This window comes from Contarinia nasturtii, unplaced genomic scaffold (genome assembly GCF_009176525.2).
Source record: "Contarinia nasturtii isolate CC-2019 unplaced genomic scaffold, AAFC_CNas_1.1 Cnas_scaffold_220, whole genome shotgun sequence".
In the NCBI taxonomy this organism is placed as follows: Eukaryota; Metazoa; Arthropoda; class Insecta; order Diptera; family Cecidomyiidae; genus Contarinia; species Contarinia nasturtii.
The window spans coordinates 2486609-2503938 of NW_022197577.1; the positions used below are offsets into that span (position 1 = coordinate 2486609).

The 17330-nt window shown below is 33.5% G+C and overlaps 2 protein-coding genes and 1 long non-coding RNA gene across 5 annotated transcripts in view; 1 reads left to right on the top strand and 2 right to left on the bottom strand.

Annotated features, from left to right (window-relative positions):
* Positions 1–14626, bottom strand: part of LOC116337073 (beta-1,4-glucuronyltransferase 1) — a 47001-nt gene extending 32375 nt beyond the window's left edge. The window contains exon 1 of one of the 2 annotated variants that reach the window (XM_031761377.1): positions 13466–14626. The gene's annotated coding sequence lies outside the window, so the exon portion shown is untranslated. Of the gene's footprint in view, positions 1–13421 lie in introns of both variants that reach the window. The other variant, XM_031761376.1, reaches the window with a different exon arrangement.
* On the top strand, positions 2276–3132 carry LOC116337078. The gene is made up of 2 exons (XR_004200779.1): positions 2276–2442; positions 2666–3132. It is a non-coding gene; the product is annotated as an uncharacterized LOC116337078 (long non-coding RNA).
* Positions 14627–14730: 104 nt separating the features above from the next.
* LOC116337076 (zinc finger protein 23-like) lies at positions 14731–17076 on the bottom strand. 2 transcript variants are annotated; one of them, XM_031761381.1, is made up of 8 exons: positions 16426–17076; positions 16218–16323; positions 16087–16134; positions 15766–16022; positions 15580–15703; positions 15322–15514; positions 15149–15254; positions 14731–15084 (listed from the first exon to the last, which is right to left on the bottom strand). In XM_031761381.1, exons 1-8 carry the CDS (start codon positions 17024–17026, stop codon positions 15026–15028), a joined length of 1494 nt encoding a protein of 497 aa, XP_031617241.1. In that variant the 5' UTR covers positions 17027–17076; the 3' UTR covers positions 14731–15025. The 2 variants fall into 2 exon arrangements, with proteins under 2 accessions (XP_031617241.1, XP_031617242.1); XM_031761382.1 differs by lacking the exon at positions 14731–15084 and having other exon boundaries at positions 15171–15254; positions 15366–15514.
* Between the last annotated feature and the right edge of the window lie 254 nt (positions 17077–17330).

Here is a 17330-nt window from a genome sequence, read left to right on the forward strand (position 1 = left end):
CGATCATGTTGGGATTATTACATAAAATACGTCAAGTATATTTTAATGCTATTTTTAGATGCGGGTCGCACTTGTGAAATCAAACTGTTTATTACCTTTAGTATTCGAGCACACAATTAGTGTTGCATTTATCAACGACGATTTTTCTCTCAATAAATCGACATTTTCAAAAATTTTCATTTGTTTGGACGTAATTTGTTTTGTATTGTACGTAAAATTTGATTATAGAATCGATTCCGATATTTTTTCCTGAAATTATTAAATGGAAACGTGACAATATTACAATTAGTAAATCAACCAACAGTATAATCAAATGAGAAAAAACCACAAATTACAACCTTTTGCAATCATTCAATTTATTTTGAGCGCATCAAATTAAGCGTTTTCATTCACATTTAATTATTGATATTAAAAAAAAGTGTTTGAATGCCATGAAATTTTCGACAAGGTTATAAAAATAGCCGCCACTGCAATGATGAATGGCAAAAAAAATTGTTCATTTCTAATAGAGCGAATCATGTGTTAAAACGATGATTTATACTATATTAACGCTAAATAAGCTTCTTAGCGGCATTCAACCGTACAGCTGACGTACTTGATAATCACTCGCATCGTCTAGACGATGAATGCTTTTTGTGAATGTTGGACACCAAATGACGTCGCATTACGATGACAACGAATGCGTCATGAACGCACAACACATGCGTTGATATTTAGCATACATTTATATATGCAAATCGCGTTTCGGTTCATTTGTACTTCCGAACAGAAGGTTCTGTTTTTTTATTTTGCATAATAAACGGAAGAATAAGAATTACATGAACCAAGAATACTAAAATAGTCTCTTTGTGTGATTGCATACTCCTTTTTTAAGCCGTTGGATTAACTCTTTCACTCCAATTACCATTCGTGTAGGCAAAATCAGATTGGGTTTAATTTAAAGATAAAAAAACCGAGAGTTGAACACATGATATGCGTAACACCGAAAATCCCAAGTCAGATGAGATTGTGTTACGTGTTAATTGTAAGAGATGCGAACGTGTTGTGCACGACCAAAAGCTAATCATAAAAATGGCATTTTAATTACAACCGTCATGTGCACGTTTCCATGGGTATAATTTCATTAAAATGAATGCTTCTACTTAGCTCCATCATAGTCGATACAATGTATGTGGATCGCGAGTGTTTGTGGCAAGGTATATAATGTATTCGCAGTATGGAAAGTGCAACCGTAAACATCATATTTCTAGCTCCAATTAATTCATTTCATAGACATATGATATGCGAACCGACTACGATGCCCATGATGACTAATGCCGGAAGCATAACGACCAGAAATAAAAACATATTCAGAAAATATGGAGTGGCACATTTTTCATAGACTTAAATTCATATTTGAATTAATTACAAAATGTGAACTTTTTTTTTTGAAGGAACCGAAATACGATAACGATCTCTTAAAACATATCGGTTTGAAACTACGTTCATTTTTCAGTTGAATTTCCCATAGTTTTTTGATATTTTGTCAAGATTTCATGCTGTTATATTTAAATTGAGTAATTCAATGGGCATTTCACCACACCCAAAAGTGTTTCATCCATGACTTTGAATCGAGCATACATCCCACAAGCGTCAGCCTCATTTCAAGAGACTCTCATCAGTTTAATTAGAGTAAAATGCAACTTTTACCAAAAAAACTCGAACAATAAAACCGTTAAGAAGTGAGCAAGACGTGATATTATCGCTTTTTACAGCTCCAAAAACGGTAAAGATTTTGTTTTCAATTTTTCGTTTCAATTTTTTTAAACTAATTTCCAATTGCTCATATTGTGTGCGATAGTGTTTCATACAAGGGGGGTTGACGTATATGAGATTGGAGACTTTTTTTTGCGAATCTCGCTAATGAGCGCCATCTGATTTTAGTGTGAATTAGATGCAAAAATCAAATTTATTTCAATAATTTGGAATGTATTTGAATGTTATAGTTTCAACACAAAAATTGTATTAAAAATCATTCAAGTAAATCAAATTGAAATTAAATCAATTAAAAATCATTGTACACACACATAAAGCATATAAAATAATACAACTAAATTATAAATACTCACACCATTCTATGGGAACCTAACAAAATCGTATTATTTCAAATTAGAATTATTTTTATTTCATATAAATGATTCTATTTATTTTTTCAAATTCATTCTATTAGAATTATAAATAAATAAATTTCTATTTATTACAGAAAATAATGATTCATTATTAATGAAACAGAAAAAATTCTCCACAATGTGAAAATACGAAGTTACGTATATATTATGACAGCTGTGGTTACGTATACGTCGACATTAATAATCTGTCAAAACCGTAAACACATTATTTTCATAACGCAATTTTGCGATAGTTCCTATTAGTTGAAAAAAATTAAATTTTTGTGTGCAAACTGTAAGTTATTTTGTGATTTTATTGTGTTTAGATTGAATACGATTTCATAAATTGTTGAAAAGTGATTTTACAGTAACAAGAAATGTAAAGCAGAAAGAAAAAAACCAATAAATGAGTTTAGAACGTTTAGAATATGCACATTTTCGTGATATTCTAACCTCAATCGCTCTTTACTCTCAGTTTTACATTCTTTATATCAACAATTATTTTATAATTTAAACAGGAAACGCAAAATGGTTTAGTGCGATGTATGCCAGCAGAATATTTCGGGAAACATTTACAAGCACAAAAGAGTTGAGCACAGTTGGGATCGAGGTGGTATTAAATTGATTAAACAGGAAGATAAAACTCTGATCGAAGCTATACAAAACGAAAAAACATTCGTTGGACCTTCGCTGTTATATTTGAAACGTCTCGCAAATTATGCGGTAACACAAAATTTTCAAGCCACATTTTTTGGAGTCGACTCACCAAAACCAGAACTTGTCATTACAACGGGTACAATTGCAGAGAATGAAAATACAATCCCGGAGATGTCTGATGTTGATACACCTGAGCATTAGTTCTCTCGCAAAATATGCGTAAATTACTTACTTTTATGTTTAATTAAATAAATATAAATGATTGGAAAATGTCTCTTAGCTACATATTGATATCAAACAAAAATAAAAACACTATACTACTAAAACACTGCTGAATTTCAATTTATTCATTTGGATTTATTTATGGTTCTCATATATTTGGCGTTCTTCACAATCCATGCTTGTAAAAATATAAAAAATTGTGAATTCAATGAATATTTCAACCCGCTTGAAAGCGAACAAATGAAAAGAGATTTGTTTCCATTTTTTACATAAAAAATTAATATTTATTCATGGTATTTAATTATAAATGTAATTGGTCGCATTTTGCGTGAAAAAATGAACATATTCATAAACTAAATATTGAATAGCGATCGTAGTTCATTGACCGATTTGGCCATAGAGTTGATCCACAATTTCAGCCAAATTTCTTTCATTCTCTGCAATTGTACCCGTTGTAATGACAAGTTCTGGTTTTGGTGAGTCGACTCCAAAAAATGTGGCTTGAAAATTTTGTGTTACCGCATAATTTGCGAGACGTTTCAAATATAACAGCGAAGGTCCAACGAATGTTTTTTCGTTTTGTATAGCTTCGATCAGAGTTTTATCTTCCTGTTTAATCAATTTAATACCACCTCGATCCCAACTGTGCTCAACTCTTTTGTGCTTGTAAATGTTTCCCGAAATATTCTGCTGGCATACATCGCACTAAACCATTTTGCGTTTCCTGTTTAAATTATAAAATAATTGTTGATATAAAGAATGTAAAACTGAGAGTAAAGAGCGATTGAGGTTAGAATATCACGAAAATGTGCATATGATTCTAAACGTTCTAAACTCATTTATTGGTTTTTTTCTTTCTGCTTTACATTTCTTGTTACTGTAAAATCACTTTTCAAAAATTTATGAAATCGTATTCAATCTAAACACAATAAAATCACAAAATAACTTACAGTTTGCACACAAAAATTTAATTTTTTTCAACTAATAGGAACTCTCGCAAAATTGCGTTATGAAAATAATGTGTTTACGGTTTTGACAGATTATTAATGTCAACGTATACGTATACGTAAACACTTTCTCCACATTGTGGAGAAAAAAACAGATATGTGGCATACCAAGAGATGGTGTTGTATGTTATGAATCTTTTTTCATTGTTTGACATCAGGGGGGGTTGGTTTCATAAGAGAGCGAGATAATATCTATATATATAAATGAAGAAAGCCTTTGCAAAACCCCATTTAATGATATAATTTGAAGTATTTTTTTTTTGAAAATTCGTGGCGAATGCATGGTCCTATTAAAGAACTAGCGCTAAATCTGTTTAAGAAGGATCATTTGAATTAAACTCCGCTACTGCCAGCCATACAGTTTTACAGAGTGCTTTATGCTTTTGCGGAAGTGTTAGAAAAATCTCTTGAGATAAATAATGTAATCGCAATTCGTCATAGAAAAAAACCACTGCTAGGCCTATTTTTTTACATGATTTTTTTCTTCTGTGTCTGGATTTCACTTTCATAACGTTTTTTCTCTCTCTCTCTTTTATTGTTGGCGCACTGTTCATAATTCATGATTGATTTTTCGTGTATCTTCAGTAATTTTCTCCTATCAACCGCAGATCATGAAAGTTAACAGCGTTATGAATTATGTTATGTGCATGAGCATATTGTTTTCTATTTCTTTCAATCTTTTAAAGCTCTCGCTCAATGTTTATATAAGTATTTTACATTGATTGAATTGAAATGAAAAGAAGATGAAAATGGCTGAATTATTTCGATATATGCTGGTTGAACAAGGCGAGAGAGTTTACTTAGTGCATTTTGTGTTTTTAAGAGAAGATAAAAAAAAACAAAACCGAAAGAAGAAATTTCTCCTCTTCTCGACCTGGGCGCTAAAGTGATCGTTTCGAGTTTTTTCTGTATTGTTCGATGTTCGTGTATTTTCATTTCGCTTTTCGCTGCTGAGTTTTCTATTGTTTATAGAATGTAAATTTTCGTGTTCATGTGATAATTTTCGATGCAAATTGACTTTGTGGCTGATGCGTTAATGCATCGTGGCTTAGGTCGATTTTTATTTTTTTTCTTTGATTTTTAGCGGCACGAGTTGAAAACTGAATTTATTATGTTATGGAATCGGACGATCATTTCTTCGTTCAATTTTCCGTCTCCCTCTCTCGCTGGTACCAATAGATATATAACCGAGTTAAAACCAGAGTGACAACATTGAGTTGATACAAAGTTTTTTCTTACACTATATGTGATAGAGTATTTTGTAATACCATACTGAGATTGTAGCTTCCGCATTCTTCAGTGCGACGGACGCAAGGGAATTTCTTTCTCTCTGGATTTGTGCAAGTGTGTCAGTATATTGAATACATTGGATTCCCATGTGAAGCAGTGACGAATTTTAAATCTAACATCGCTTTTCGATACACAAACTGCACACTTTTTATTTGCTTGAATTCCAAATTAATAGAAAGAATCCATTGGAAAACGTTAGAAACAGTTTTTAGATTGTGTTTGCTGGATGTCAGAGCTCGTTTCCTCTTGTTACTTATCTACAATGTTCAACCACTGGCATCTTTCGACAACTTTTCCATCATAATGATTTCCATCTAGATTAAAGACTTTTTCCAACAATAATAAACTCCATCGAGTAACAATTCAACGCGGTTTGTTGTTTAATTAATTTCAATACATTTACTTACGAAGAGTTTTTTCCACAATTTGTTTTTTTTTTTATGTTTCAAATTAAAGTTAGATAACTTATAGAAAACGACGTGAAGAATATGAAAGTTATTTTATGAGTTATGTCTTTCTCATTGCCAACAAGTATTGATGAAAAATTCTTTTGTTCGAGATAAAACAAAGAGGAACAAGAGAGAAAAAAAAATCGCTCATTATGTCAGATCAACTTCACATAGCATGTTATCAGGTAAAACTGCGCATAAGAAAATTTATGGCTAATTTGTAAAACGAGCAACTTTTAAGTAGATTGTACTAAATTCAGGTAGGGTAACGAAGAATTCTTAGTCATTTTATGAAGCAAAGACTAGAGCACAATTCATGCCAATGAGCTGGCATTTGATCCATTGGCAAGCAACGGCAGTAGCACCTAGATTCAAAGTAATTGCGAAATCTATATGTCGAAAATCACGTTTTCCATGCTTTTCGACGGCGAAATATGTTCCAATTTCACAGCTGCATGTGTCGCGCAATAACTTTACAACCATCAGTTACATTTTTTTTGTTCTCTACATTTTTTTTTTTGGTAAACAGCGAAACCGAGAAAAAAGACGCACTCAACTGAAGCGTGTCCGAAAAAAAATCACATCTGATCAGAGTGCTGTCAGCGACCATGTTCGGTTTCATTTAATTTTGACATTAAAATTATATTTTATTAACCGCGTGCCTGAAAATTGCTGACTGAGAAAAAAAGCCGTTGGATACATGGACATTAAATTCAATAATAATAATAAATTTCAAGTTTAGCTGCCCGCTGTTTATTTTATCTATCGTTTTAATTTCATTGCATGTTTAATACACCGCCCGTATGGATCACGCATTTTCATCGAAAACAACAACAACCACGAAATAATCGAAAAACCAATGTTGTTCCGCATCTAATGGAAGCTATCATCACCTGGATGAAAATTATAATAAAAAAAAAATATTCAAATGGCCGTTGAAATATTCAAAATTACTTAATGAAACATAGCGATTTTACGGTGAGTTGCAATTTTAATGCACAAAAGAAAACACAAAGAGAGAGAGACGCAACTAATTGAATGGCGGAGAAGAGGTGGAGCGAATGAAGTGGAAATTGTGAACGAAAACATTCCGTTCGATTTGAAAATGTCGACATCAGTTGAGTGAAAAATCGTGCTTTTGCCATTAGTTCAGTGTATGTGCGCGCTTTTGTGTTTGAGAATTTCGACGTTTGTTTGCTTTCTTTTGCGCAAATCAAATGCTATCGATCACAGCGAACAATCAATGGATTCGATTTGAAAACGTGTTTGCTATTCATTTGACCGGAAATATTTGTTGGAAGTTCACTGTATGCATCAACCAAATCGAATTGAGCTAGAGAATTGTGTGTGTGAGAGAGACAGAGAAAATAAGTTGTCGTGTTCACTTTGAACACGGTACATGATGTGCATGACATGTTCATACTAGTATGTCCTTCTGACATTCAGTTTTCCATTTGACATACTCGACTGGCCCGTTTGAATATCGAATTTTACAATCAAATGAAATGAAATCAAATCAAATTCAAAATGAATTTCCTGTTTTCAGCGATACGAAAAAATATGAAACAAAAAAGTGTTGCATTCTAATGACGACGTTCGAACAAAGACACCATGCAAAGTAAACAACAGCATCAACAACGAACCGTGCTTAGTTAAATAAAAAGAAATCTTATTAAAATAAAAACAGATGCGTTTCAGTTATAAATGTTTCATCATTACGCGGCAGCAAATGGATCTTTGACATGAATCATGAGAGAAAATGACTGATACATATATAATACACACTAAACTATAATGATCAGAATTCTTCTGCGCGAAATTCAAGTAGATTAAAGTGAAGCCGAGTGAAAGATGTGCGGGGTGGAGTAACGGTGGCGAAATGAAAATACGAATGCGATTGAAATGTAGAAATTGTATTAAGTGAATACGTCTTCCGCTACACTGGAGCACTTAAGCGAAGTACTTAGTGGTTTGCATTACTTCTTCTCTACACGGCATTATAAAAAGAGTTTCTACACACACTCGCGCACAACACAAAAAATAGATACACACTCAGAGCTAGGAATTTACTCGGTTTTACGTCAATCGTTCACCTAAATTCATTCAATCAAATCATTTGAATTCAAGTGGATTATTACTTGTTCACGTTCTTCAGCGGATTTTCGTACATCATATCCATATTCCATATTTTGATGCATTGCCTCTCTCTTGCCTTTTTCGTGAACTGGGTATACACAGACTGTGTTAGAAATTTGTTGCGATGATCCAAACAATAATACCCGTAAGTCATTGTTTTTGCCATCGGAACGATTCAAAAAAGATGCAAATGTTCCGACACTCAAACGTTTTGGTGGTGCGAGGTTTCAGTTTAAGATCACTCAATGTCATTTTTGTGACATGATTGAAATGAGCGGAGAAATTATGTTAACAAGAGTTTGATGTTGCCACGCAAACTGTCTCGCACCATTTTCAAATTTGGTCTGATAAATGGTTTACGACATTTATTTTTCGACTCGAAAAACACCATCTTCATTTCATCATTGTTGTTTGCGGTGCTTTCGCAAGCATCAAACTTTTCAATTGTAATAAAATCAATGGAGTTGACATCAAACACAATCAAATCAGTGGTAAATAAAATGGCTTTCCTTGCACGTGAAGTGACGCTCTCGGAAATTGATCACAAATAACGAATACGTGTAATATAGCAATAAACTATAAATACTCGACAAAAACTAATGAAAAGAAAATTGTAAACTGTTCTACATTTCGATCGTGTAATGCATGCCACTTCCATTGTGCATAAATAATCAACGGTAACAATGAAATGAAGGTGACGTTGAACAAAACAGCACAGCCAATCAATTTGTAGTTCAAATTTTCATATAACAAGAGACAAGACCTTCATGAACCGAACAAATATCTTCACACTCACAAAATTGACACATTTAGATTAAAAGTGCAGTGCATTGTTCTGTCGTTGAATGGCAGAACACATGATGGAATTTAATTCACTTCCACCACGTTCGTCATCGTTTTCATGCTTGTTTGTATAATTTCGTTTGCTAATGCCGTTGGATTACACATTGTATTGTAAAACGACACATAAAAAGTAATTGTCATTCAATGTGAAGGCGTTCGAATAAAAAAAAATACAAAGTGTTAATGATGTACCGCGGAGAATGTTCGATTTATTTAAACTCCGAAGGTGTCATTCAATTTATTCAATAATGCCACAGAAAAGAGTCGGTTAAGCTCTTAATGAGCTCTTATAATAACAAAATCGGCTAGGCGGTGCACATTCATTCGATAAAACAGCATGTTTCGTGCTTTTTTCCAAATCATAACAAGACCGTTTTTTTTCGTTCGGTTATATTTGTGCTTCAGTTGCAAGTTTTTTTTTGTCATTTAAAATCGTTCGATGAAACATCGATGAAAACGGTTTCCGTGGCGATTTTCCCAATTTTGTATTGCATTGTGTCAAACGTGATACTTAATGCGATTATGCAAAGTGAATTTTTGCGACGAGCAACAAAAAAAATGCCTATATGGAAAATGTCAAGTATTTATTTGGTTGGCAAAAAAAATGCACTAGGCATTCCCATTTTCAAATTGGTCATCATTACTTGGAATGCATGCGGCATGCGCGCTCGCTCAATATAATGTCGATGGAATTAGAAATGCTTTTGAAAGCACGCCAATTCATTATATGATTTTACAGTCGAATTGCTCGGATTTTGTGAGAAAAAGGGAAAATTAATATTCGCATGTATATACACCATGGCGGGGAAAATCCATTGAAAAGCGATTATAATCCGTAGCGATATTTTGTCGAACGAGCTATTTCCGCATTTTTGTTCTGCAATTTTGCTTCTCAAATAAAAGTCGCATTCTGCAACGATCAGATTTATCGTTATTTGCTGGATTTATGATCAGTGTATATATGTCAGCACGAAAAAAAAAATTCTTGCAAAAAAGAAAGAATGCGAACATCTGCACCGTATCGAACAGGAAGACGAGTTTCGCGATGAAAAACGAATTGGAAAGCAGTTTACCTTAAAATCTTGTTGTCTGATGTAAACACTTTTACGAAGAAAAATTGTCGAAATTACGAGCAAATGTGCTCGGAATGAAAATTGGCAATGCGAAAGAATTCATTTTATTTGAAAATGGACACGAACAAAAACGATACGGCCAATGCGTCGTTTCTTTTTGTTTTCTATCTCTTTCTTTTTCCTTCAAAATGACTTTTTCTTACCCCGAACAAAAAAATGAAATGCTGAAAAAGTTTTTCGCCTGCATTGCATACACTCGACCGAAAATAGTTCGACTCAGCACACTCGCCGATGGAGAGAGAAAAAAACGTATAAAACGAAAAGAATAAGGAATGTTGTTTGTGACTTGGACGATGCAGAGTAAAATTGAAATCAAATTAAAGGTGTGATTCTTGGAACGGAGGAGGAAACTGTGCTATTTTGAGTTCAGCATTAGATGCGCTTGAAAAAGTGCATATTCACAGCAAAGGCAAACAGAAAAATATTGACAAAAGCGCGCACGTATTTAAAATGGAAATTTCAGCTTTTGTTCTTTTGAGATTTTTCATAATAATAATAATATAAAAATTGTTTATTATATAATTGGATCGAGATGCATGTTTGGCCCTTTTTTCATGCTTTATGAAATGTATACTCTTTGTGCCATCATATTCTGGATTCTTTCCCTTTTTATCACATTTTCAACGAAACGATTTTTATATATAAAAGACAATATTCACGGCTATATACATTGACGCCCACTTCGTTTATTATGCAGTAAAAGCTGGAATTTAAAAAAAGAGTGATATTCTTATCTTATTTTCGGGTTTTTTGCTGAGTTGTCGAAAATCTTCAACAAACCCAAATTAATGCTCGCACACTCTTCGAGGCCATATTCATTTATTACTAGTTTCAAAAGCGATTTACTCGTTGATTAATTTTGCAGCCTGCTGCAGAAACTTAACAGAATAGAAAATGTCGATTCATTCCAAATTGGGTATCTGTCTACGGTGAACAAATGTTTGAAAAATTTAATACCACTTTTTTCATCACCTTTTCATTTCGGTATAAACTTTAACCCATAGATAAATCTAAAATTACCACAATAGCCAATTTAACGAGGCCTCGTTTGGATATGATACACAGCACATTAACCTAGTTGAACAGGTTGTGTCTGCAGTTACTAATTTTGGCGACTTTTGTTTTAAACCTGGTCTCTATGTTCGTCATGATATTTCGTTGACTTTTTTGTTCGGTAATTATTAAGGTTCATTGGCTATGACCATGTTGGTTATTTTAACATAACCGGGTGTGTTGACCGAGCTTAAGTTAATTGAATAATTTGACCCGATTAAATGGAAAATGCATGAGTTGATCTTGGTGTTTGTTTCGTTAATTACATCACACTCACACTGGTGTCCATTGTGTCATTAAGTTTTCAACAGCTTTATAGTCTCTCATATGATCACTTTTGGGCTCAACAAACAGCCACGTGCCCCTCTCGGTGCCGTGTCGGTGGTCCCAATGTAATTTTACTTACAGCAATGCTAATCAAGTATTCAATTTAATTTTGTCTGTTTTTGCTATCATAACATCGTTCTAATGGTCCAATTGACTTTTTTGAGGCTTGACATCTCAAATTACTCACTTTGGACTCAAAATTTAATCACACTTCAAAATTCTTTGCGGCGCAAGTTTTTTCATTGTTGGTTTCACACAACCGGCTAAGCCTATGAAGAGACAAAATGCGAATTCCCCTCATCTGTGCCATCTTGTATTCCATAGTTGAACTCAATTTAGTTACAATGAATTGAATCGAAAAAGAGAAAAAAAGCAACAACAGTAACATGGCTACATAGATCTGTTGACCAGTGAGATACGTATAGCAATGGAATGAAAGAATGAAGAAAGCGTATATGTGTATGTATGCATCAGCACGCATAGATGTACAGCTCTGTGTGGCCGTGCTATTGTTATTGTTTTTTTCTCTTTTTCATTTCAATGCTACAGAATTAAATTCAGTTTTTCGATCTAATTCGAACTAATGTGAGATGGCGCTGATCAGCTGCGTTCGCATAAAAAAGTTCCCAATCTCATATACGTCAACCCCGCTTGGTTTCACATCAAACAATCTATATGCAGGTAATTGTGTAGTAAAAATAAGTGTTCGCAAAAAAAAGCAACAACCATCATTTGTAGGCCACTTCAATAGGTGCTGAAGGTTTGCCATAATTGCTAAACGTTTCACTTTCGTCAAACGAGCGAGAAAATCTGGGCTCAGATACACAACGTAATTATATATATATATATCTATCTATTTATTTTTCATGACTTATATCGTTGTTTATTTTACATTCAAGTATTGAATCCGGGACTTGTTGTGACGCCAAAACGATGAAAGCAAAACCGAATCACTTCAAATAGTAAATGGGTATTATCGCACACTCAATTTGGATAAGTTTTTTTTGTTTGTTTGATTTGTATAATGTGGTGAAACATGAATCGGTAGTCGATTTTCTGAACAGCGTTCGTTATTTACATATAAATCTATTGAATTTATTGCGACAACTTTGATTGCTTTGTTGCCAACAAACTTCCAAATTAGTTAAATTCGAACTTTTAAGAACGAAATTGAATAATTCAATATCATAAAGCCATCTCCATCCGTAGTTTGCATTGTTGTGAATCTGTTTGTTTCAATCAAACGATAAGAAAAGTAGCGGAAACAAAAGAAACAGAACACCGAGTGTTCTCGAATCGAATCGACGTCAATGTCGTGTGTGTGTGTGCTGTACCACATACATACATTTATGAATTGAATTTCTCTGCAAATGACTGTGACTTTATCAATATTACAACATTTGTCGTTGTTACATTTTCCGTTCCGAGCGTGCTCACATTATTATTAGATCGTTTAATCTTCAATTTTGTGAATAAAACATGCGTTCGTGTCACGCATTATCTTTATGCTCGAATGGAAAAAAAAAGTTGACGGAATGCGGTATGACGGGTAAATGGTGCATGATAAAAATCTAGGAATTCGATTTATTTTCATCAAAGATCCAAAATGCGATGCTTTTGCATATATTATTTTGAGTAATACGTCACCAACGGTTTTCATCTTGATGAATTCCAATTATATTTTGACGCTAGACCAAACAAAACGAGTCCAATTTAAATTGTAAATTCGGATTCACACGTAAATTTCGGCATTTTTTTTTTGAATGAGACGCTTGAACAAAGCAAGCCACGCTTGTTTAACGATATGCTTGTGTGCGACAAAGTAACATTGAGACTTGCTTTGCAAACAGTATGATAATTCATCATTCGATTTCGGCACATTTGCTGTCTGCGCAATGTCGCTCGATTTTCAAAGACGGTATTTGCATGCACTTTATAGTGCGGAAAACTTTTGTGTACACACACCAACAAAGCATGTCGTATGTAATCAAAGAGATATGCCATTCAAAACCACACCGTAATTAGATCTCAATTATTCAAGTGTGAATTGCAATTAGAGATGAACAACAAAATGAAACGAAAAAAAAATGAAATTCGAAAAGCCAACAAAAATTAGGGAGGAAAAATCCGTAACACAAACAAACGATAAACACTTACCTCAATCGAATGTAGAATAATTAGACATCAATGAATTTGGTTACCTGTTTCGTCACACACAAAAGAGAAACTATTTTTTTTGTTGTTGATCGATTAATTTGGACTTCGAATGGTAGCATCGGTTTTCGCAATCCGCTTGCCCGTTTCAATCGTTGAAAAAATCGTTTGCATTCAATAAATTCTTGTTCATTTTTTTCGTGTGTGTATCATTCAAACCACATTGACTTTGGCCAACGATTCGCACGATATTCAACTTTGAGAAATACTTCAGACTGATTTCACTTCAATAGCATTTATTTTGTTGACATTTCACTCGATGTGCGCTTCTTTCTCTGTTGTATTATAATTTTTTTCTTGTTTGTTTGTTTATTTATTTATATTTGTTTTACTTTATTTGCTTTCTTTTTACGGTTTGTTTGTCGTTTAAATGGAAACATTTCATTACAATTTTCAATTTTCCACAATTAAATTTGATTTTCGGTTCGATTTGGAAAATTCATTTATTTTGTTTCCTTTTTTACCATATTATAAAGTTGCACACTTTGTTTACCGTAGTAACCACAACTTGAATGAAGTATAAAACGACGAAGATTGGAAGAGAGAGTGAGAGAATGTGATAATATACATATATAGAGATATATACGTTTTGGACCCCGAACAAAATGTGTTTAGTTTGCACCGATTGCAATTATAAATTCCAAATTGAGTGTTCATTTAACAGCACGCGATTCAACACAACAATTTGTATTCGAATACATCTTTAGTGTTTTTTTTCTTCAAACGTTTGTTTTAAAAAAGGTAAAAAGAGAAATTCGAAAAAACATAAAAACTCAAAAAAGTGAAATAAATTTTTGTAGCTCAATCAAAAAACAACAACTGATTTCGTTGAAGATACACAATTGACTGACCGTCGACACTCAATTGAGAAAACTGTTTTGACTCTATACACACATAAGACTTTTCTCACTCTGTGTACGTACACACACACACTCTTTTTCTCATTTGATATTGTTTTGTGGCAAACAGCATGTACTACTAGTATTCTCCCGTACGTTTTGTGTGTGCAAAAGACAACCAGTGAATGAGTGAAGATATGCTTGTTGTTATATGTTTCAGCTCAATGGATTTCGAAATACACACTCATTCACTCACCACACATTCGCTCTCTCTCTCTCATCGTCTATTCCATAGAACTCTCTTCTTCCACTGTGTTTTTTTTTTTTCGTGCATGTGGTGATTGTATCGCTTAAACGTCAAACAAACGTCATCCTGTTGCTGATGTACTTAACACATGAATACGAAACGCATATTTGAAAAGCACTTGGTATTGTGTATACATTTATTACAATTCGTACATTTTAAAACCAAAGGCCGTTGAGAGTCTTGGGAATTTATTGAATGTTCATTTATTATTCGCATGTTTAGAATAAAAGAATATCGTGGTGTTCATTCATTGGATGGTGTTTACTGGATCGAAGCTCTCCTATAGTGTCGCCATCTATATTCCAGAATTATATCTTTTTTTTGAAACGAATGCAAATTTTTTTTGTCATTTGCTAGTGGAAATTTTATTACGTTTTTCAAGACAATTTGCCTTTCTTTGGCTAAACCGAATTTTGTTCGGATGTATTGGATTCCTTGTTTCTTTTACTCAAATCGATAGCTGAAAAATAAATGGCAGTTTTTTTCTTAAATATTTCCATTTCACCCGAATTATTATTACTTACAATGAATCCTCTTTGAATGTTTGTTCAGATTTCCCCAATGGATCGTTCGATATCCACAGTGAGCACAACTATACGACTTTGGGTTGGTATGCATTCGTTCATGACGCTGTAACATTGATAAAATAAATAATGTCCAGACTTTGTCAAAATATCAAATTTGAATTTTTGTTTACTTTTAGATAAAACAATTGGCGAAATTTTTTCTCGCAATACTTGCAACTGTAATTGGCTTCCGTATTGTGCATACGCATGTGTCTTTTGATATAGGTTTTCTGACATTTTTTTTTGCATATTGTGCACTCCACCGGCCCCTTCACTTCAAAATGATTATTATAATGCTTTTTAAAATCGTACTTTTCGCTATATCTATCACCGAAATACAATTAAATCAAATTAATTATAACAGTTTCGATGTAGTGAATGAAACCCACCTTTTTCCGCATTCTTCACATTCGAATGACTTTTCATCATTGTGTATTCTCTGGATGTGTTGCTGTAAAGTCCCGAGTGCCGCAAATTTATTACCGCATTGATCGCAAATAAAGTCTAATTTCTCTGAAAATCGAATAAAATTCATTTGTTCAAAATATTTTTATGCAACGAAACATTGTACCCACTGGAATGTGTGTTAACCATGTGAAGTCTGATATTGCCTTTGGTACGAAATGTTTTTTCACAAATGTCACAAATGAATTTTGGATCCGAAACAGTTTCGATAGATTTCATCTTGAGATGCTTTTGCAAAACGTGAGCATGTAAAGAGTGTTTACTGTAAGTTTGGTCACATAATTCGCATTTGTACACAACAACATGCATTCGTTGATGTTGAATCTGTTTATGGTTATCCCAAAAATAATCAGAACAATAATAGCACCTGAAACCAAATTAAAAAAAATTATACTATGGATTTTAAGACTGCATTCTATTGAAAATTGTACCTGTATTTCAAATGTGGAAAATGTTGCACTGCCATATGATGACTTATTCTGTTTGAAAATAGAAAGTTTTAACTTAAATATCGGCAGACATAACCAAAAAGGTAAAAGCTATGTTTTATAAAATTACTTACCGATGTTCAAGTTTATGCGTGTAATCGCAATAAAAGCAAAAGCAATCCATTGTCTTTGTTTCCATTGGATGAATCGATCTATGGTGAGCCCAAAAATTCTGTGGACCTATAAGATATTTGAGATGAGTTACAACAGTGTTTTCATTGTAATTGTCGAATCACGGCATCAAATTGCATACGGCTAATACAACTAAAATCTTCTTCTCACTTTTCATGACTTTGTCGCATATTTTACAGATGTACTGGCAATCGTTCCATGTCATGGTCTTCATTTCTGGGAATTGTTCTTCAAGTTTGACAAGAGCACTAGGACGTATTGTGCCATCGGATAGTTGATCATCATCTGCTATTGCAGCCAAAAATGCAAAACAAGTTGGTTTTAATTTTTTGGCCATATTCTTCGGTGGCGTTTCATAATTCTCTATCGAACTTTCTGAATCTGATTCAGTCTCTGTGAACAGTTCGTCATCAAAGTGATGCTCCTCTTCTTTATCAAATTCAGCTGAAACACAACCGGGCACCGTTGAATCACCTTCAACGTGTAACAGAGGGTCCACACTCTTTTGTGCTTTTATTTCATTTGCCATTTCGATGAGTTGTTTTTCCGCCTCCCAAATACTTTCAGCGAAATTCCAACACTGCTGAAGTTTTTCCACGCACAAATCGCATGCTTTGTTTGGCATTTCTATCTCATTTTCCGATGGTTTCCATCCACAACATAATTTCAACTTTGATTCTATTTCGCTCAGTTCTGTTGCTAATGCCGTCGCTTCCGTCTGCTTAGCACACAATCGACAGAAGGAAAACATGTTGTTTTCAAGACACGTTCGTTGGGTCTTCGATGAAGATAATTTCACAATAAATGTTATTTACAAACAAAATTTGACATTTCATGCGGTTTCAGTTTGACGTTATTACATCGAGAGTGTTGCCACTGCAAACATGAGAAATGCGATATTTTGTCGAATATTTTGTGGCTCTTATTTTGAAAATACATTTGATAGACAAAGTAAAATTAATTACTATTGCCATTGATTTTAAGAATTCTTATTTAAGGCAAGGAGAATGGTTCATTTTTTAGACACAGACAGAAATCTTACCAGAAGGAAAACA